General features: G+C 36.0%; 2 protein-coding genes across 2 annotated transcripts; one reads left to right on the top strand and one right to left on the bottom strand.

The window, feature by feature from the left end:
• Window positions 1–3,145: 3,145 nt before the first annotated feature.
• Window positions 3,146–10,316, bottom strand: LOC135607757 (uncharacterized). Its single transcript, XM_065099800.1, has 5 exons — window positions 9,913–10,316; window positions 6,114–6,150; window positions 5,765–6,001; window positions 5,628–5,675; window positions 3,146–3,828 (listed from the first exon to the last, which is right to left on the bottom strand). The coding sequence occupies exons 1-5, from the start codon at window positions 10,212–10,214 to the stop codon at window positions 3,349–3,351; spliced, it is 1,104 nt and encodes a 367-aa protein (XP_064955872.1). The 5' UTR covers window positions 10,215–10,316; the 3' UTR covers window positions 3,146–3,348.
• A 9,029-nt stretch (window positions 10,317–19,345) lies between these two features.
• On the top strand, window positions 19,346–21,193 carry LOC103978525 (protein JINGUBANG-like). The gene has a single exon (XM_009394351.3). The coding sequence runs from the start codon at window positions 19,361–19,363 to the stop codon at window positions 20,750–20,752; it is 1,392 nt and encodes a 463-aa protein (XP_009392626.3). The 5' UTR covers window positions 19,346–19,360; the 3' UTR covers window positions 20,753–21,193.
• Window positions 21,194–21,657: the final 464 nt, after the last annotated feature.

Genomic DNA, 21,657 nt, shown 5'->3' with positions numbered 1-21,657 from the left:
AAAACAAAACCATTACTTAGTTAAAATACATGTTTCAATTGCCTCCATATCTGAACCGATCTTGTTTCCTAATAAGATGCTTTGCTCACTTTCTATTGGCTTCCTTAGGTTTTGCATACCCGACAAAGAGTTTGCAATATGGATTGTTGATCCAGGGTCAATCCACTAGATGTTAATATTAACATTAACCATATTAGATTCATAACACATAAACGATGTTGGTTTACCTTTTTTTTTAAACTTTTCATGTATTCATTCTTCATGTGTCCCTTCCTTTTACAAAAAGAAACACTTTGCTTCTTTCTTGATATCAACTTGAGGTGGTATTTTACCTTTTCCCGATGAGCTTTTTGATTGGCTTGATTTTTAGTAGTTTTATTCTTCCCATGAGTGGTTACCACCAATGCACTATCATCTAGTTCCATCACTAGCCTCTCTTCTTCTTGAACACATATGGCTATTAATTCATTGATTGACCATTTGTCCTTATGTGTGTTGTATGAAATCTTAAAAGGCTTGTATTGATATGGAAGGGTATTTAGAATATAGTGCACCAAGAAGGATTCTGACATATTAACCTCGAGTTTCTTAAGTTGAGCTGCAATATCTCACATTTGCATTATATGCTCATGCACACCCTTTATGTTGGTGAATCTAAAGGATGAGAATTTTATTATTAAGGTACTTGCTTGTGTCTTTTCCAAAGTAATGAATTACTTATCGATAGCTTGTAGCAAGTCTCGGACCTTCTCATGCTGATCAACAGAACCACATATGTCAATAGTTATCTTAGTATTGATAAACATCATGTTGAGCCGATTGGATCGCTCTCATCGTTCATATAATGCGACCTCAGTTGGAGTGCTAGTATTAGTGACTGTATGTGATTCATCTTTCCTAAATATAGGAGAATTCTCTCATTTCATATCTTATGGTTATCACCCCTAAGTTCGGGAATGTCACATCGAATATCAGATAAATTAACAGTTTGAGAAACTACATAAAATCAAACATGTTTATTTCAAAATTTGATGCTTAATAGTTTAAATTGTATGTTTTACCAATGTAAAACATGCCAAAAGATGAATCTCATGACATAAAAATTATTTGTAGATTAAATTTTTAATTTAAATATATTCAAATGGTCTTTATGATAAAACTATCAAATTATATTTCAATTCATAATCCCTGTGGATAAATTATGAAAATAATCTAATATTTTATCCTAATTAATTATATAAATATAATAAAAGATCCTATGGGATAATTATTATTATATTAAATATAATCAGTCATAATATTATGTTTAATTACTTATGTGATCCTTATTTTAACTTTATATATAATTTTAATTATTTAAGGATATTATGACTAATTTCTAATTAATTAAGATTATATGAGTCACTAGATATTTTGAACATATAAAATTGGCTCATAAGCATGAATTAATATAATCAAATATTCATACATAATATGAGTATTTTATTAACTAAAAATACTAAAAATGTTATATCCTCATGATTTTCACCATCAAAATATATCAAGAAATTTCAAAAAGAAACCAAAATTAAGCCATATTCATTGTATAAAAAAAATGAAAACTCTTTCATATCAAAGCAAAATTTAATGGCTCTGATACCGATTGTTAGATATTTTTAATACCAAAATATATTTCTAAACTATTATAATAGAAACACAAAAAAACTAATGTGAAAATGAAAATTGCATACCTCTAGCCATTGTTATCAAGAATTTCAACAATGGTATAGGAAATCCTTTAGACTTAGAGAAAGATATTGAACCCAACAACTAAAACCCTCGTTTATATAAATGTTCTCCCGTCAAGAACATTTATTATCACCAACTTCGTAATGTTCAAGAATTAATTTAAATTTATAATATTTGGATCATAATAAAAAATTTTAATGATATTAAATAAAATATTTAATAATAACGATTACATTATGATATTCATAATGAATGAAAAATTAAAATATTTAAATCATAATAAATAAAAAATTGATGATAATAAATGATGGACTTAATGAGAACGATTACAGAGTTATGACTAGCAATCACTTGCACTTCAACCTGTTGATCTATAGAATATTGTACAAGAATTAGAGAACGCAAAGAGCCACCATAAGCAAAGACAAACTTCAGTTGTCACGAGAGTTGATTACTAGTCATAGGTGTCATGCAAGTCAATCACATGAGTGATGATACATATAACATGATATACACTCTTTTTGTATATTATTTATTTGATATTTTTTATTTAATATTATCTGTTGCATATATTGTGATGTTTCTGGATGAAATTAGATCGTGATAAGATCATGAATCGATTCATCTTTAAACATAAACTCTTAATAATCTCGATCATATATTATTCGAGAGAGATATTGAGATAATCGGATATACTGATATGTTATACACCAAGTGACATTTTTGAATAGTTAGCTAGTCTTTCTTCAAACACAACCTTCACCACCCAAATGCTAATCATCTATTTATAAGCTGCTAAGGACACTTCTCGTAATCTAGAGAGATTCACAAATATTGAGAAATTGAAGCTTTATAATTGATTGAATGCATCAGAATAACCTAAGCTGATAAATTTACCCCTAGACCAATACTTCATAGGTTTAGATCGGCAGAAGCATTACATTCCAAAATCCAAATAGCACCGAAAAAAATTTGTGAACTTGTAAAAGATTTACATCTGGAATTTTTTTAAAAAAATAATTATAAAAATTAAATATATTTCTTAGGTTAGAGAAACAGAACTAGAAACAAAATAGAGAAAAAAGATGATTTGAGGGAAAACAGGTTTAAGCACCATCAAGAGATAGTTCACCTAGTCATAAATTTCTTGTTGGAAAGTACTATCAACTATGCCATGGTAATCAAAGAACTGTAAGTGCTGAGTGTGAAAATTGATCTTGAAGACTGAACAGGTAAGAGAAAAATAGGAGCTGGCAGAGGGAAAATCCAACAAAAAGCACTCAACCTAAGATTAGTGAAAAGGAATTAGATGGCCTCAATAAGTTTCAAGATTTGCAGGAAACAGTTTGATTGTCGGAAGGAGAGATGTAGAAAAACAGTCACTGAAAACTTCAGACAACTTCCAATAACAAGAATCTTGCAGAACATAAACTGGTTAATTGTCATAAGAAAAATCTTTGTCCGAGAGCAACAATCACTCAACTAAACTTTCAACATATATCCCAAGCTATATAGACATCCATAGATATATTATGTGATCGGTAAACATAAATAAATGTACAGATGCTTCTCCTAACACAATCAAGCCCATGTATGAATTTTACAAATAGGTAAAAAAGCTCACCCAGCCCATATCCTATCCAGTCTGTCAACGCTCTTCCGTCCTCTGTCGAGTTGATCAATGTTCTTCCTGGACTTATCAAAGCAATCTAAACTCCTCCTAGACTTCTCCAATTGGTCAAATGATACCTTTACTTTTTCCAACTTTTCCACATTGGTAGATCTCTGATCCTTGTTTCTCGACTTCTCTGTGGTTGACCTAGATTTTTCTCTGCGATCAATGCTTTTCCTTGATGGTTCAAAGCAGTCAGTGCTCTTCCTTGATGGTTCAAACTGTTCTGCACCTTTTCTCCAGGTTCTCCTCTGAGAAGGTGATTTCTCAACCGTAGATATAAACTTCTTGAGATGTCTAATGTACTCTGGGAAAAGCTCCAAATCACAATGCTTTCCTCCTTTTAGCCAAAGTGGTTCATACTTCTCATTACACAATTCCCAAAGCTTCTTACCATGAGAAAAGTCTACAACATCATCTGATGTTCCCTGAATATCAGAAAACATATGAATAAATGACTGCAATCACACTCTAAAACGTATTTTCATACAAAGAATTGGAGAAGTCTGAAATAGGATCCATCCTAATCGTAGACACATGCAATAGTTTGCATGTGCTAATGCTGATGCAACTCCATTATTACAGAAGGCAATTGCTTATACACAGTTGCGATGTTCTAAAGTTTCATATTTACCTCGTAAAGATCAGCAAAATCCAATGCTTTAAGGGGCAACATATGGTGTTTGCAACTTTTCAAGGTAAAAATGAAACTTCCAATTGTAGCATACAGATTTGTATGTAATTTGGCAAATTGAAAATTTTAATAGTACAAATCATGTCTCTCTTTAGAAAGTAAGTACACTGAAGCTGATTTTACAAATTTTACATAATAATCAGCTTGGAACTAGATCCTTTTTGTGACTTGCGAAGCATGGACACAAACACTGCATATGAACATGACAAGATATGAAGGTTTGTCTTGTATATTATGGGAAACAAACAACCATCCCGACAAATAGGCACCATTTAGAAATATACTTAAAAAGCATATGCAAGATATTAAGTTGAAGCTGAAGAGAATATTCAAGGACTTGCCCAAACTATGAAACTTTGTGAAGTTTTGTACTGTAAGGAGGACATAACTAGGGGCACTATAATCAGACACTTCAATGGCTCACAAAGTGGTGCTTGTGCTACTGTTTCCTGAAATTCTTTTACCAGGAAATTAATGTCTATAAACTTAGTTTTGAGGAAAAAATAACACAAATATTCCAACAACATTGGATTAAGAATGTGCTGCAAAAAGTTGGACATGTTTTTCATGGGCGATCTGATATACAAGGATAGCACTGATGCTCTAAAGTCTAAAGACAGTATTGTATAATTTGTAATAAATGATGCTATAAATTTTCAAGAATTTTTTATCATATTATGTCAGTACATCATATTAAGTTCTTTGGTTCTCTTTGTGTTTCTAAATTGGGTCTCCTCACCTTCCTATATATCTCCTGCATACTTTGTTCCATTTAATATCCTGTCCTTTTGGTCTCATACCAATGAAAGTGACATCAGCTTATGCATTTAACAAAGGTTAACACCTAGTACTGACCAGATTTTTTATGGGGCCGATAAATTCAAGAGAACAATGGTTTGTAGTATCAGCTCTCCTTTGAAACTTAGCCATGTCAATGTATATGTAATATCGAGGAGAAAAGTGAAAAAAACACCCGATGTTGTTTCATGTATGAATTTGGATAGGAGATAAATGGGAGTGCAAGTTTGAGCATGTTATAAAGAGTCAGATCCATAATATCAAATAAAAGCAGTTGGCAGAATGATCATGTCCATATAAAAAGAATAAAAATGCAAGAAATGTGCTGAAAAAGTGCAAATTCAAAGCTGATAGTCCACAATCACTCATATTTCATTGTAAAAAAGTGATCAAAATCTGAAAGACAGAATAGTGCCAGCAGTTGAACATTTACTGAAACACAACAATCGACTAGGTTCTTGAAAGCAGACCGTATGAAGCATATTGGGAAATTCAATGACCTTACAATAGAAAGTGAGCTAAAAAATACATGTGACCATGGCTTACATGTATGCTTCGTTGGAATTTCTTTTCATTTTTGTTTCATTAGATATTTGCTAAAGCCATACAGTAGTTCTTTAAGCATGAATAAAGAAATAATTACATGTTAGTTCCTGAATAAAACGATGCCACATGACAGTTACATAATATTTAATGCTTTAAGTAAATAAAGAATGTAAGAGCAGATATACTTACATGAATTACTAGCACAGGACAATGGACCAATGATATTTTGTCAATATTCTGGAAAGAGAATGACACTAAAAAGTTAAGATATGCAATAGATACATCAAAAGAAGAAGAAAAAGATAAGCATTATGATGAAACTTAACCTTGTAGATGTCAAACCAGTATGTGCGTTTTACAGGATACATCACTCTTAAACCTGAAAGTATAGGGCTATGCAACACAACAGCTCGTAAGTGAGGCAGGCGAGAAGCTAAATCCACAGTTGGACCACTTCCCACAGATTGACCATAGAGGATAATTTCTTCCTCCTTAGCACCATAATTCTCTATAAGGCATTTATAAGTAGTCTCTATATCAGCATATGTGTTTTGCTCGCTTGGCTACAAGAATGGAAATTTTCTTTACTTAGACCCTATTATCATCCTATCAATGACACAATGCTGTAAAGAAATAAAATGTCATTAAGAAAAGCTAAGGAGACAATTATCTAACCTTTCCAGATGATTGTCCATATCCAGAATAGTCATACCTGCAAGGTGTACGAAAACCTCAGTCAGTTCGCAGCATCATGATAATAATTATAATAAATTGGCAATGCTTTTTTAAAAGCAAAGAAACTGTAGTCGACTGCCAAGTTTTCCAAATTGCTTCAATATTTATCTTAAATCCTATGAATGTTGTACTCATCTGACTAGAAGCAAGAAAAGTCCTAAAAAGGGAAGCCTGATACAAATTACTAATTACCTAATATGCACAACTGTGGTTCTCAAACAAAATAGGATTTGGATTAAGACAAAACAAACATATCAAAACATGTGTCTGAAAGACTAAGAAACAATTATCCTAAGATCTATGACAACTGAAACAAACTGTTGGCATACAGAGACAATTTACAAATCAGATAAATGAAATAAACCTGGTTTGTTTTTAAGAAAAACACTCATTGTTTGATGATTGACAATGTGGATCAATAGAGCTATTAATGTCAATCCAACGATTTAACTGTATCTTATTTACTGAATTCAAGAGAAACGTTAACAGAACTAGCATCAGCAATCGAAAGAACAACACAGGAACTTTGCTGTCAGACTACTTTGGGATAATCCAACATAAGAACAACACTTGGAACAACACAGCAATTATCAGTTCTCTGTCTCCCTAAACCTAATCGTCTCCATAGAAAATCTTATCAAGAAGCTAAATAAAAATGGTTTACATACAAAACTAGATATAACATTCAAATCCTGATTAATTCCAAGTCATTTCTACTTTGCCATTATTCATCTTTCACTTCCGGATAATTACACAGTATACCAAACTATATCAGGTTATTTTACAACAGTAAACCAAGTTCTCATTAGCCAAGCTCCTCCTCATTCGACTTCATTATTAAATCTTTATCTTCCTGCTTTCATCGACATCACTGTACCATCTCAATGAAATCTCAAAAGATTTGTCAAAATATCAGCACGTTCTCCTCTTCGAAGATCTGTATATTGCTCACATTAATGTCATCAGTTTATTTTCCTCGTTCCCAGATGATTAAGATGTTACAAACATATATAGTCTCTAGAAAGTGTAAAAACCAGTTTGCCCGTAAATAAACTTGTAAAAACAACAATAATGATAAACATATTTTCATAAATAGCAAAAAAAATAGACACCAGTTTGCAATAATCTGGTTTTGTCAAGTCTGATGGACTTATTTATGATTTTCTTAAACCGATATTTTAAAGTTATAAACATGGTCTGTTATGTTAAATTCAATATTTTGAAGGACCATGATGTAAAGTTCATATATCAAGTAAGCTTGTGGTAATATGTTATAGATGATAATGTACTAAATGGACTGTGCTAAACATCCTCTAGTTCACTTCATCTTATAATATTATAATTAGTAAGTCCGAAACAATGGTTACAGTTCAAAGAGTCCATAAGAGGGTTTGGATTTAAGAGGAAGATTTCGCTTTTATGATATTTTTACCTTCTTTCGCCTTTGGGAGGTGAGGAGAGGTGGGGAGCAGTTAGGGCCACATTTTTAATGACCATAGATAGAAACTGTTGCATGCCACACACTTAGCAAAGAAGCTTATGCAATAGATGGGCGCACTTGCTCAGCCTTCAGGTGTATGACACTCTCTAAGCATTTAAATTTCACATGAAGAGAGACAAGAATTGTTCTATCCAAGGATTGAAATATCGTACCATACCAAAGTTTCGACATTTTCGCGGGACAGTACGGTACTTATACCGAGCGGTATATCACTCGGTATACCGTTCGGTATATATATATATATAAGCAACGTCGCCTCTCTTCTCCCTAAGCGGGTCGCCTATATATATATATGAAATCTTTTATTTATATATCTATTTATTTATATATTTATATATAAAAGTTTAAAAAAATACAACATTACCTATATATATATATATATATATATATATATATATATATATAGGCAATGTTGCATTTTTATAATTTATTTATAAAAAAATACTGTCCGGTAGCGAGCGATCCGCATACCGGTTTACTGTCGGAACGGTCCGCGTGCCGGTTTACTGTCGGACTGGTACATACCGCCCATACTGGCGGTATCATTTGAAATTGTATACCTTTGTTTTGTCTATGTATAGCTTTGCAAAGGAACAACTGCACACCCAGCAACTGACCCGTCATTGCATCAATCAGCCTTAAAACTTATGCACCATGATGGTAAAAGTGATAAATTCAGAGATTTATTCTGACTAATTTAACATACTGTAACTTACCTTTGACTGTATCCATGATGTAGAGCATCTCTACATGTCTTTTGTTCAGCTCTACTCCATGGAATGTTCTTGGCAAAGTTCTAGGTTACATGGACTAAGTAGCTAAAAGTGACATCAAGCTACAGAGGTAGGCACATGGAAGAAAGAAGGGGACAAATTCCCTTATTTTTATTTTTCATTATGAGGCATATCATGAACACATCTAGTTAAATCAAGCGTTCACACAATTCATCCCCTAATTAATTGGCTAAAACCTTTTCCTAACTAAAACGAGTACACATGATTAGGTTTTCTTATTTTTGATTTTTTACTTCATGAAACCATCTCCACATTGCCACTGTAAAAGATAACGAAATAAGTTACCGCATTCCTACCAGAGAAAAGAGGCTGGACAAATGATGTTTTTGTTATTAAACATGGCTCAAAACAACAACCATGAAACTATACCAAATAACTAGCAACACACCTCAAGACATGTATGCTTGAACATGAAGTCTGTTAGATGACACTAGAACTGGTAGAGTTTGGCTTATCATTTAAAAACAAATACCAAGCAACATTGCTTTCAAAAGGTATCTAAGGACTAACATAACCTAGACTAGTATAAAGCATCATGCATGTAACAAAGAAATTTGTGATGGCAGCCTTGATGAAGACATTTGGGAACTATTAAAATACATGTTTTCTGCCTGAAGGCCCCAAGTGGATGAAAATTAGAGGGAAATAAAGTGAAAATTGGAAGAATAAAATTAAAGCAATTCACTCTGGTGTTTCTAGTGATTCATTCTTGGCTTGTACCATCAGGAACTATGTAGCACGGATAAGACTTTTCTTTTGGGGGTGTAAATGTTGTAAAACTGGATTTAAAAATGAGAAAGTCAATTTGATGAAGCTAAAACAAAAGCTGAGACTAATTCTATAACTAACGGTATAGGGTGTAAAGTTAAATCATTTGGTCCTTTTTCACTATTTTATGTGTGTGCATGAATGAACATCGCTATGTTTGGATATACAATTAGATAACAGAGCATTAGTATATTCTTAATCATGCATGCACATGCACCAAGGCACCTGACCTGGTTTCTAGGTGCTCAACTTAATTATAGCCACCAAGCACTAATGATTGATCAAAATGTATAACAAGAAAAAAAATGAGAGTGTTCAAACTGGACAACACGAATCATACTTTGGACACTCTTGTTCGGAAAACGAGTTGTCCAAATGGAAACAAATGACATGTGAATCTAAAAATTTCATCTATAGTTCACAACAGCATGAAAGCCGCCTAGAACACATTCCTAAGCACGAAATTACTCGAATAATTAAAATGAAATCTAGCTTTTGCATAATCAAATATAGTCAGATCTCAAAGAAAGAAGTAGAAAATTTCCAGACACCCAGACAACATTCCAATTAGCGAATTGCTAATGTCCATTCAAGGGGCCTACTGAACAAAATCAATCAAATATCTGTAAGACGAATGAAGGAGGCAAAGGGCAAGGAAGGGAATCGAGCGGAGTACCCCAGGAGGTTGACGCGGAGGTGGATGCTGAGCTCGACGAAGAGCTCGTACATCTGGCCGAGATCGGCGGCGTTGCCGTGGGAGTAGAGGAGGGTGGATGTGGCCATGGGGTTGCGGACGTAGAGGGCGACGATCTCGGTGCCACGGCGGGTAGGGAGCCGGAGCACCTCCACGTTCTCGCGGTGGGGGAAGCGGCTGAGCGTGACCACCCCGGACTCCGGCTCCGTCACCACCTCGTACGACGGCGGCGACGGAGGGAAGAAAGCCAGCTTCGCTGCCACCGAGGACGTCACTCCTCCCATCAATTTCCCCTTCTCTCTCTCTCTCTCTCTCTCTCTCTCTCTCTCTCTGTGGGAGCGGCGGTGGTCGGTGTCTCTCTGAAAGAGGTGAGAGAGTCGTTGGAAGAGGCAAACTATTTACCATAATTAAAAGTATTAAAATGCAAAAAACGCTTTTGGGTATTTTTGCGAAATGATCCTCTATACTAGTAAATTCTCATATTAGTCCGTATACTTTCAATAAATATCCAATTATCAACATTTTTGGCCACTTTACTATTAGCATTTTATATTTATATTTATATTTATATTTATATCAAATTTAAAAATATCAGTATAAGAAATTTATATTTATAGTTGATCTACAAGATAATTTTGTTATAATTTGCAAAAAATAATATTTTAAAAATATTATATATATATATATAATATTTTTAAAAAAATATACATATGATATCTAAATAATGGAAATGATACATTAATGCTATTCAAAATTAATTGCAGATATGCTGCTTTCAAACTTTTGAAAGGATACATATGCAAAACTATTTTAATATATGACAAAATATGCAAAGGTGCCCATAAATCATTGATGTTTTGTAAAGTGAACCTTCTCTACCTAAAATAATATTCATATTATTATAATATACTCTCAATAAATTATATAACACTTGAATATGAATATTCATATTATTAATGGAAGTTGAAGTATCAAGTAACAATGGATCACTTCATTAATAAGTGGAAGTATAGGGGCATAAAATAGGTTAAATTAATTATATATATATATATATATATATATATAATTAGTTGACCTTGATCAATTGATTCTTAATGTAATAATATTAAATTTTCAACTTAATTTAATATCCCATTGAGATTTCAGATTAAAAATCATTTTTCTCCATATATTTAACTTGAACTCTCTTCATATTATTCTTAAAACCTGTATTTCCCCACTAAAAGGAAAAGGGAAAAAAATGAAAGAGAAAAAAGGAATAGGAGAAAGAGTGAAACAATAAATAAATTAATAAAGCATATTGTATATATTTAAAATTTATTGGTAATCACAATTAATGGTGGTTCACTAGTCATGGAAAATATAAATATTTGGTGAAATATAAATGCTATATTTGAAAATTCAGAGGGCAATTATTCATTTCTAAAACAATGGGGATAAATATGTTGGGGTGGAATAGAGACTTGGAGCTTATCCACTTGATAGAGAGAGAAAGCCTAATGGTGATGGGTCAGTGTATATATAATAATAATAATAATTCAGTTTATAATGCATATATATAACTAGGTTGATATTAATCTTCACATAACTTTCATGAACACCATTCTTTCTTGGCCTAAATACTGAGAAGATTATTATTAGCCAATGAAAGACAAGTTCGATTGCATTCACTTGAATGTTTCATGATGATAAGTTGTAGAGGAGAGATTTCTCCATAGTGAACCATGAATTATTATTATTATTTTATTATATTATTTGAGGTTTATTTTTAAAAAAAATATAATTTTTATATTCATTATCATTTCGAGATGATAGTAAATAATATTTATATATACATATAAATTTATCTCATCCATTTAAATTAGATTTAACTATCTTTTAATCGAGTTTGAGATGAATTAGATAGAAAAATAAATACTCAGGTCGGATTGATCTTCGAATACTTACATAAATTAAAAATTAAAGTTTGATAAGTTTTGTGATGACTTCTAATTTTCATATGTGAAATCAAACAAAATCTAGTTAATAAGTGTTTTATCATCATTATAAAAACCTTAAATCTAATACGTATCAATAACAAGAGAAAAAGAAAATTAATTATAAAAAATAAGCTCTTCATCAATTAAGAGTAATTCTATAAATCAAATAAGGTAAATTATTTATATTAATTCTTCTAAAATAAATAATCTACCCCTTCTCCTACTACCATTAGGAGAAGAATATTCATCGAGAGTTGTTTCGATACAAATGTGGTTGATGCCATTGCAAATGATGTGACTTCTTCATAATCCACATGAATGCTACACCATATTTGCATGGGTCAATTCAATCTTCGATGAGTCCATCAACGCCTATCCTCGTGCTACGTGGTTGTCACATGGATGTCACATCATTGCCAAGCTATCAACACCTAGTAATTGCCATATACATGCTCGAATGCATACATATGTCTCATTTGTATTTATGTCTTTAAAAGCATAAGAGGTTCATAACCCATTTATATAATTAGAGTGGAAAGTTTATAAAAGGAAGCTATAATTTAACATTCCCTCTCAAAATTATTCCATTTAAGATTTTGTTCTTTAGCTCTCTAACTAACATGAGATTAAAGTACATCCTCAAGATCGAACCACAATTTGAAACTTTCTATACTAGAAAATGATCCATATAGACAATTGGAATATTGTTGTTGGATTCATTCATATACACTTGTATAACATAATGAGGAAGGAAGGAAGAAAACAAAACCATGTGGTAGCTTTCCAATTCAAACCCACACGCAAAGTGGCACCAAAAGGAGCAAGAAGAGAGGCCCCTACTCTACTTGGAGTGTGATGGTGAAGGAAGCATGATTATTGAAACAAAAGAAGGGAGAGGACCACAATTATGTAGTATGTATGATCTTTAACACAAAAAGCAAGGAAGGAGCACATGATCATGTGATGGGGGGGAGATGTGGCTTGCACAAAGGAAAAAAAAAAAAAAGAAAAAAAAAGAGTCCCAAAGTAAATATTAATTTGATTTCTCCAATGGCATTGGGCTTTGAGCCTCCCTATCTTGTGAGTAAAGTAGGTTGTCCTTGTTAGAACTAAGAAGTAAGGTGGCAAATGATGGCTTCTAGTTTTGAGGTGTTTATTTATTATATGATAAGTGTGTGTGACAAATGAAATGCATCAAGGAATTTTGCTCCATTTTGGAGGAGATTTATGGATAGATGAAGTGAATTGGAGGTAAGAAAATCTACATGCATCTCAAGTAAAGTAATCCACATGCATCTTTGGCATGATTGATTCATAGTGTTGGGGGTGGGGTGGAAAAGGATCGAAATAGTGATTGATTGAGTTGAGTCCGAACCTATCTGACCCCAATTGGCTTTGTTTGGACTCGAATCCCTTTTGAGGGATCAGATTGGACTTGATTTGATCTGACCTAATTTTTCAGCAGGTAATACATCACATCAACATAATTCACAACCCAACATGCATGATATGATCGATACATCATATCAAGTCTCCTGCCCTCTGACTCCATGGATTGGCACAACTCAATTCGGATGCCATCCACTTGTCGAATACATACAATATTATTCTTTTTCCTTTTTTTATTTGATGATTGTCAAGATTATGATATTTACCATAATTCATGAAGAAGATAATATAAGAGATATTGAAACTGTTAATTTTTATTTATCATTATTTTTTTCTCATTTTTCAGTCACTTATCTCTCTTGATAAAACCTTAAATCTCTCTCTCTCTCTCTCTCTCTCTCTCTCTCTCTCTCACTCATTACAAAGTTATAGGTCGTATTTATGTATGTATAGAGAGGGAAAGAGAGTCATATGTTATTTACGAGTCTTGCAATTTCTTATAGTTTTCTATGTGAAAGCCCATTCGACATTACATTTTTTATGATGACAAAGTGGAATATGAGCCAACTTTGGCCCAAACTCCGCATAAATGATCCAAAAGGATTGTTAGAACAAAGTACAATAATTTCTTCCTCCCCTAAAATTAATCTGTTAATTATATTTGACAAATAGGCTACTATTTGACATCGATAAAATGAGAAATGGCAAAAAATACCATAACTATACATATCTAATTCCAAATTATTCACCCCATGTTTCCATCATTCACAATTCAAAATCATGTTTAACGCATTGAATCAATTTTCCTTTGGATAGTGAAATTTCATCTTTTTGAATGAAGAATAAACATAAAAAAATTGATTTGATCAAGTAAGATGGATAGTTTTGGAGGGAGGAGGAAGAGCTATAGAGTTTTCTTCTAGTCAACCAATTTTCATGGTCAAATATAATATTTTCCTCAGAAATCATCATAATGGGCATTACATTAATAGTTAAAAAAAACTCGAATCGAACTAAAAAAAAAAAAAGAATTGAATCCCTTATCGGTTCATTTCGCTGATCAAATCATTTGAATATTAAGAATATCGATATTCAATCAACTATTTATTCCATATCAAATATGTTTAAATTTTTTAAGAGTATCCAAATTTATTCTTTTTGGTATATACATATATAAATATATATACATATATATATATATATATATATATGTACAAGTACACACATGCACACACACATATATCAGGAATAATTACTAATGATATGAATCCTTAGATCACATTTGGTTTCAATCGAACTAACAATGACAATAATAATAGTTATCCATGGATCAGATTAATTTGCATCAAAGGAAGAAATATTTTCTTGACTTGTTGTGTTGTCCTGATCATGACATGATCGACATCCATCATGTGTGGCCCAGGGTTGACATGAACATGAACATGATCAGTAGCATTCCTGGGTCGAACGATAGTAATAATGCTGAGACTACCAAGTCGGGCATGGTCTAATCCACAACCGGCACTTGGTTGCTATCAGCCACTGTGCATCGTCCTTCCCTAACCCTAAACCACTAACGATGAATTTGGACCTCCAAACGAGTTGACCCATCACTGCCATTACCTTTCAGCAGCTGAGACATGGCGTTGTCAAAGTTAGTACAACTTCTTAAGCAACTAGGAAACTTGTGCCATCAATAATGTACGTTTTCTCCTACACAACTAAGTAATCATCTTTACTCCTAGTGGTCCTAAACACCTCTTACTATTCTAGAGTATTGGAATTAGATTTTGTTTATCCACATGAAATATCTTCTTTTTGGTACTCATCACAAGTAGAGATGCTAGGAAGATTTGAAATATCCACATGAAATTTGGTAGATGACCCTACATAACTTCGGTATACCCGATAAAAAATATTTTGAATCTTAAGATAAAAATAGATTTAAAAATTTTTAAAAATAGTAAAAACTGAAAAATCTTTCTTTCACAAAAAGGGTTTTTTTTATAGTACGTCAAGGTTTAATCGAAACAATACTTAATGTTGGGGACGATTACGTGAGCTATTCAATCATTATTGCATCATAGGATAATAACTCGTTTTTAATATTAATATCGAGTCACTATATCCATCAGTGTGGATCCTCATAGGATAGGAACCCAATGTTGATAATAATTTTGAACTAATGATTTAAATTGGATTCGATCTAATTTGATCGATATTTGGAAAAAATAATTAATTTAAAAAAACATTAAAATATATATACAAATTTATAAACATGTAAAATAGAATTAGTAAAGGTGTGAAACACAATATCTTCCTGCTCAATTTATGCGTATGCTACCTCGTAGACATAAGAAATGTTGATTGAAGTAGCCTTGTCCCCGTACCACTACTCTCTACTCTCTACTTCAAATATAAAGAATAATAATATTATAAAGTATTTTGGAAAAAGATATAAATTATTTATTTCATTAGCACTCATTCTTTCCTCGGTCTCTTATTGATCTAATTGTCTTCCAATGCTCAGATGAATGTTGTTGGGGTTGAAGATTTGCATTTTTCCTCCAAACCATCGTTAGAGGTCATAAGATTCGTACTGTCCTCAATGATTGTGAAACATCACTCCTCATATCACTCATGCAAAGCCAAGCAACGTTTTTCTCTGTCTCCCCACCCCTCCCTTTCCTTCTGTCTGTGGTTGTGAATTTTGTGATGCCCCACTTGTTCTATCAAAGCAATTATGTTGACTCACTCCTTGGTTGTTTCAACAGCACATTCAATTGTTGTTTGATTCATGTAATCTTGGTGACTGTGATTCCTTCTCTCTCTTCTTCTGAATAATAGCAAAGATGAAGAAGAAGAAGAAGAAGAAGAAGCAAAAGATATAATAGCAAAGAAAGAAAGAGGGCCGAAGAGAGAGAGAGAGAGAGGAAGAAATGAGGAACGGAGAGGAAAGTAGAAGAGAGAGGACCGAGTTAACGATGGTATCAGTTTCAATAACCATGCTTTGGTGAGAGACCTTTGATCGATGATTCAACCCTGTATCACCTCACTATGTCGAGATAGTGATCCAAAGACTTTGAACACAGTGAGATGCAATAATTCTAAGCCCTCTTCGGTAGCAAGTGGGTGTTCTTAGACACCTTTGTCGCCCCGGCATCTTGATCTCCATGTCTCCATGTCGACAAGCAAACAAACAACCCTAAGGGCACGAACCTTGCCAAGAATCTTTCGATGTGGAAGTACGTAGGGAGAAGCTCATGCTATGAAACCAGTAACTTAAATGGAACAAATGGACACTAGCGATGAGGTCTCTTGGCTAGCTATCTTCTATGCATGGAAACTGGCTGCAAACACACAGTTCTCCTTCTCCCCTTCCCTCATCAGTCGACTGCTGCATCTTGTGGGATCTTATGTGGATGTAGATGATGCACATGACTGTTTCCTCAAGGTTGACAGTGATTTCCTTGCAACAAAGGAAAGGAACGGAAAGAGTAATCACTGCATGAAAGCTTGGAACAATATATTTTCCATCACATCTGAACATCCATGAAATTTATCTTTATCATGTACTACAAATCACACATCATGTGAAATATAGATCAACCACTATATAGAGGCTGTTTGATAGCCATTAAATGACACTTAGGTCAACGTTATCCTCTCCTTGATTATTTTGGCAAGATGTCTCCTAGGAGACCCCAAACAACCCAAAAAAAGACCCTATTTTTTATTTGTTTGTTCTTCCTCCTCCTCTAAAATTAATGTCCATGGTAAAAGGAAAAAAAGATAAATCTAATGATGTATCAAAATAAGAAATCAACTGAAAAATAATAATCGCGATACCATGATTAATAATAATATTATTTTTCTACATCAACCACCATGATGCTTACTTCTAATTATATTACTCTAATTACATTGCAAATCATAAACAATGTTAATTATTGCAGATTTGTTGGGGCTGTGATTGGATTCTAGTAGAAGAATGGACAGCCGAAAGAGCACGGAAAGTTGCACCAATAATTAACCTTGTTTTTTTCTCTTTATCCTCCACTAGTTCTTGTGCTGAAGAATGATAAAGCAAGTACTTCACTCCAGAAAATGACATGCAAATTAGCAGGTAAAGTCCAGCATGAAGATGGGAAGATATGTGTTACTGTCGTTTCACTCAAACAGTTCACATATGTTGGTTGCTTGTCTGGTTTCTGCAGCTACTCAGTAGACAAATACCAACAAGAAGAACAGTTTAAGCTGCTGCATGCTTTAAACTACTTAGCCATGGGTCTTCTTAACATATCACCCTCCTTGTTTGTATCTTCTACAGAGATGCCTATTGGCTTTGGAAGCTGTAAACCCTAATCATCTTGCAGCACAAGTGACACGTCAAGTGAACCTTATCATATCCCACTAAAGTCACTCAGGAATATTTAGGAAGCCTTTAGTCCAAACTAAGCCAACGATGAGGACCGCCACCGGTGGCATCCTAGTTGCTGATCACAACTTGGAAAGCAGCTTTTGAGGCATGCATGAAGCTGTGGGTTCAGAGCACGGATGCTTCTGGCTTTGAGTACCAAAGCGTGTGGGCCTTTGGAGATGGAAGAGAATAGTACGAGTACTACTACTGCTTTCTCTGAAAGGAACAAGATCTCTGTAACAGAAGTATACTTGACTGCATCAAAGTCCGTGCTTGTGGAATTCAGAATTCTTGCTTGTACATCTCTTCAGAAACAGTGGCACAAGTCATTGTTTCTGTGATCCAAGTTTACTTTGAATGCATCAAAGTTCAGGCTTGTGGAATCCAGAAGGTGGCTGAGCACATACAATGCAGTCCTGTTTACTGTTTCTGATTGGAATAAGGTGTTTGTAATAGGAGGTTGACTGCATCACAGTTCTCAATCACTGGACTGTAAAGATATTTTGTTGGAGTTTATAATTAATTGGATCCTTTCAGAATAGTTTGAGATAAATTGTAACCCATCCAAAAGATTAAGATTTTGGGATATGATTTGCAATCAAAATCTTATTATTACTTATGACACCTCTCTCTCTCTCTCTCTCTCTCTCTCTCTCTCTCTCTCTCTCTCTCTCTCTCTCTCTAGTAGTACTGTTTTTACTAATAAGCATGAGTAGAAATGCTTATCTTTTGCCTAAATATATTATCATGTCATTTTAGAGCATCAAGTTTTAAGAACTTTGAATAGAGGAGTAATTGGTCCCCCACCTTGATCACATTCTAGACTTGAATACTTGTGGTGATGTGAGTTGTTGACCTAAGTAGTTCTTGGGTTATATTCATACAAGAATCTGTCCTTATCAAGAAAATAAAGAGAGGAAATTGATGATTCAGAGTCACCAACTCATGTTGCTGATGATTCTTTGGCTCATAGATTATATAATTTATTTTATAACATAACTAAAATTAATTTTAAATGCATATTCTAGCTGCATTTTCTTTTTACCAAACAAAATAATTGCACTCAGGAATTATGTATGAATTAATTAATGAATGGCCATGAGGAAGATTACAAATTTGTCTTTAGATGATTGCCACATAACAATTAAGTTAACAAACATGTTTACTTGTAATTCTTTAAAAAATTAGAAATATAAGTACTCCAATGAGTGTTTTAAAAATATGCCAAAAAAATATTAAATACTTAATTTGTAAATCAAAATAGTTCATAACAAAGTTCAAATATTGCATTATAGAAGCACAACATATATCATAATAATTGGTCACATAGTTCAGGCAAATTATTATCATGTATTCAATGTCTGTATGCACGTATACCGTATAATTCTACGGACTTACCTACTGCAGCTTAAATTAAAACTGACCATGTGTGTTTTACGCGAGGTTCTCACCCCTAATCTCACCCGCCGGTCACGTGTCTACCAATTGTGTATTGCATATAGCTGAAACTATCACCTATTTCTATTGACCCACTGCGTTTACCCGCCTCCAAGTAAGATTTCTTATCGACCTTAGACCAATCAAATCGATCGGATGGCTCCACCGCGTGGGTGGTGGTCGCCATGTGTTCTCTACCCGATAAATGGCTCGGCTCCTCCATGATTCCGCTTCGCTCTCGCGTTCCTTCTCGCCTTCTCCAATGCCGCTTTGGATCCCATGTTCCTTCGCCTCCACCGGGGAGCACGACACCGCGCCACCGCGGTCCCGAACCCTGCACCTCTCTGCGTCCACCACCTCCTCCTCGTCTTCCTCCAACGCCCACGTCGGCGCCCTCGCCGCCACCGTCTTTGACGACGCCGCCTCCCTCCTGACTCTCCCCTCTCTGCAATCCCTCGTCCCCATTGCCAGCTACCCCGACACGACGCCCTCGCCTGCCTCCTACCTCTGCCTCTCCTCCCTCAAGCCCATACGCCCCTCCTCCTCCGCGGCCGCCCTCGCCGTCTCGGCCGCCTCCTCCCTCCTCTACTCGGCCTCGCAGTCGGAGATCACGGTCCTCGACCTGGTCACCATCCGCCCGGTGGAGAGCTTCACCGCAGTGCCGTCCGCCGGGTCCGTCAAGTCCGTCGCCCTCTCTCCAGATGGTAAGCTCTTCACCGCCCACCAAGACGGCGGCATCCGCGTGTGGCGCCGGTCGACCCGCTCCGGCCGGCACCGCCTCGAAGCCACCCTCCCCACCGCCGGCGACCGCCTCCGCCGCCTCCCCCTCCCGGGAAACTACGTCACCGTCCGCCGCCACAAGAAGCTCCTGTGGATCGAGCACGCCGATGCCGTCTCGGCTGTCGCCACCAGTGGCAACCTCCTCTACTCCGTGTCGTGGGACAAGACCCTCAAGGTCTGGCGCGCCGGCGGCGACCTCCGCTGCCGGGAATCCGTCCAGGCCCACGAGAACGCGGTGAACTCTGTAGCCGTCGCCGGCGACGGCACGGTGTACACGGGGTCAGCGGACGGGAGGATCCGGGTGTGGGCGCTGTCCCCGCCGGAGGAGGGGCGGGGACGGGGCCAGCGACAGCCGAAGCACGGGCCAGTGGCGACACTGGAACGGCACCGGTCGGCGGTGAACGCGCTGGCGCTGAGCGACGACGGGGCGGTGCTGTACTCGGGCGCCTGCGACCGCTCGATCCTTGTGTGGGAGAGGGAGGAGTCGGCGGACCACATGGTGGTGGCAGGAGCGCTGCGGGGGCACCGAAAGGCCATCCTGTGCTTGGCGTGCGTCGGGGACGTGCTCTTCAGTGGCAGCAGCGATCGGACGATCCGGATCTGGCGGAAGGAAGGCGAAGGGAAGGGTTACAGTTGCCTGGGCGTGATGGAGGGGCACGTGACTGGGGTGAGGTCGCTGGTGGCGGTTGGGGTTTCGGATCCCGCTGAGCCCGAATCCGAGTCCGAAGAGTACCGGGTCTGCAGTGGGAGTCTGGACGGGGAGGTCAAGATTTGGCGGGTTCGGATCCCGACTACTCAACGATCCGATTCGAAATAAAAAGCTAGCAAAAGAAAGGTATAAAAGGAAAGTAAAAGAAGAAGGTGTGGAGTTTTTGTCCCCTCCCGTTGATTTCTGCTCTTGGAATGACATTGATGCCACTTCTCTGAGTTCTTTGATGGCACCAACGGCGGAGGAAGCTACACCGCATGGTCGCTGACAACACAACACGATGTGAAGTTGATTGCCTCAATACGATCTGCTGCTGTGAATGCAAGTAAACACAATGCTGTATGGACTTGGGATTCCTATCCTGTTGTGTGACCGTCGTAGAGGAAAAAGTCAAGCACTTCAAACATGAGAGAGAGAGAGAGAGGAAGACAATGGCAGAATATACATGAGATTGTAGCCAGTGTACTTTTATACGTCACTATCTGTACCAATCATGCATGTAAGCTGCGCTTGATGATGAATATATACTAAAGCTGGCATCAAAGTATATACACATGGGATTTCTTATGCAACATTTTATCAATATAATAATGTTGATGAATCATCCAAACTTTTATGGATTCCTATAGGTTTTTCCACAACTACTACTAAGTTTACAGACAAAAGCCACTTTCTGAAGCTTTGGCAAGCATATTAGTTTAAGCATGATTACGGAGACAATTTGAGGGGATCCAGTGAAGTTGTCTCACCGGAGTGGACTCTGCATGAGTGAGGATTTCAAACACCACCATGCTTAATTTAAGGGCAAGCTTGCTGATTCCACAGGATGTAACATGTTGAATGATATGCTGAGGCCATCTGGATCTCGTTGAACAGCCAGTAAACGTGGAAGAAGACAAGCAAGCAATCAGGATCGACTAAGTTACTCCCGGTTGCTTCACTTGTTGTTCCCACCTTGTCGTGTAGCTTCACCACCTGCTCATTTTGACTCCTTCAGCATGTTAAATGTCTAC

This window comes from Musa acuminata, chromosome BXJ2-3 (genome assembly GCF_036884655.1).
Source record: "Musa acuminata AAA Group cultivar baxijiao chromosome BXJ2-3, Cavendish_Baxijiao_AAA, whole genome shotgun sequence".
NCBI lineage: Eukaryota > Viridiplantae > Streptophyta > Magnoliopsida > Zingiberales > Musaceae > Musa > Musa acuminata.
Note: the sequence above shows the minus strand (reverse complement) of the source record. Positions and strands in the feature narration are given on the sequence as shown.

What these genes read in the sequence shown, in the direction of transcription:
- LOC103978525 (XM_009394351.3), top strand. Translation starts at nt 19,361, where the DNA reads ATGGCTCGGCTCCTCCATGATTCCGCTTCGCTCTCGCGTTCCTTCTCG.
- LOC135607757 (XM_065099800.1), bottom strand. Translation starts at nt 10,214, where the DNA reads ATGGGAGGAGTGACGTCCTCGGTGGCAGCGAAGCTGGCTTTCTTCCCT. An exon ending in ACTGGTTTGACATCTACAAG is followed by an intron (nt 5,676 to 5,764) that starts GTTAAGTTTCAT and finishes TTCTCTTTCCAG; the next exon opens with AATATTGACAAAATATCATT. An exon ending in GTCCTGTGCTAGTAATTCAT is followed by an intron (nt 3,829 to 5,627) that starts GTAAGTATATCT and finishes TCTGATATTCAG; the next exon opens with GGAACATCAGATGATGTTGT.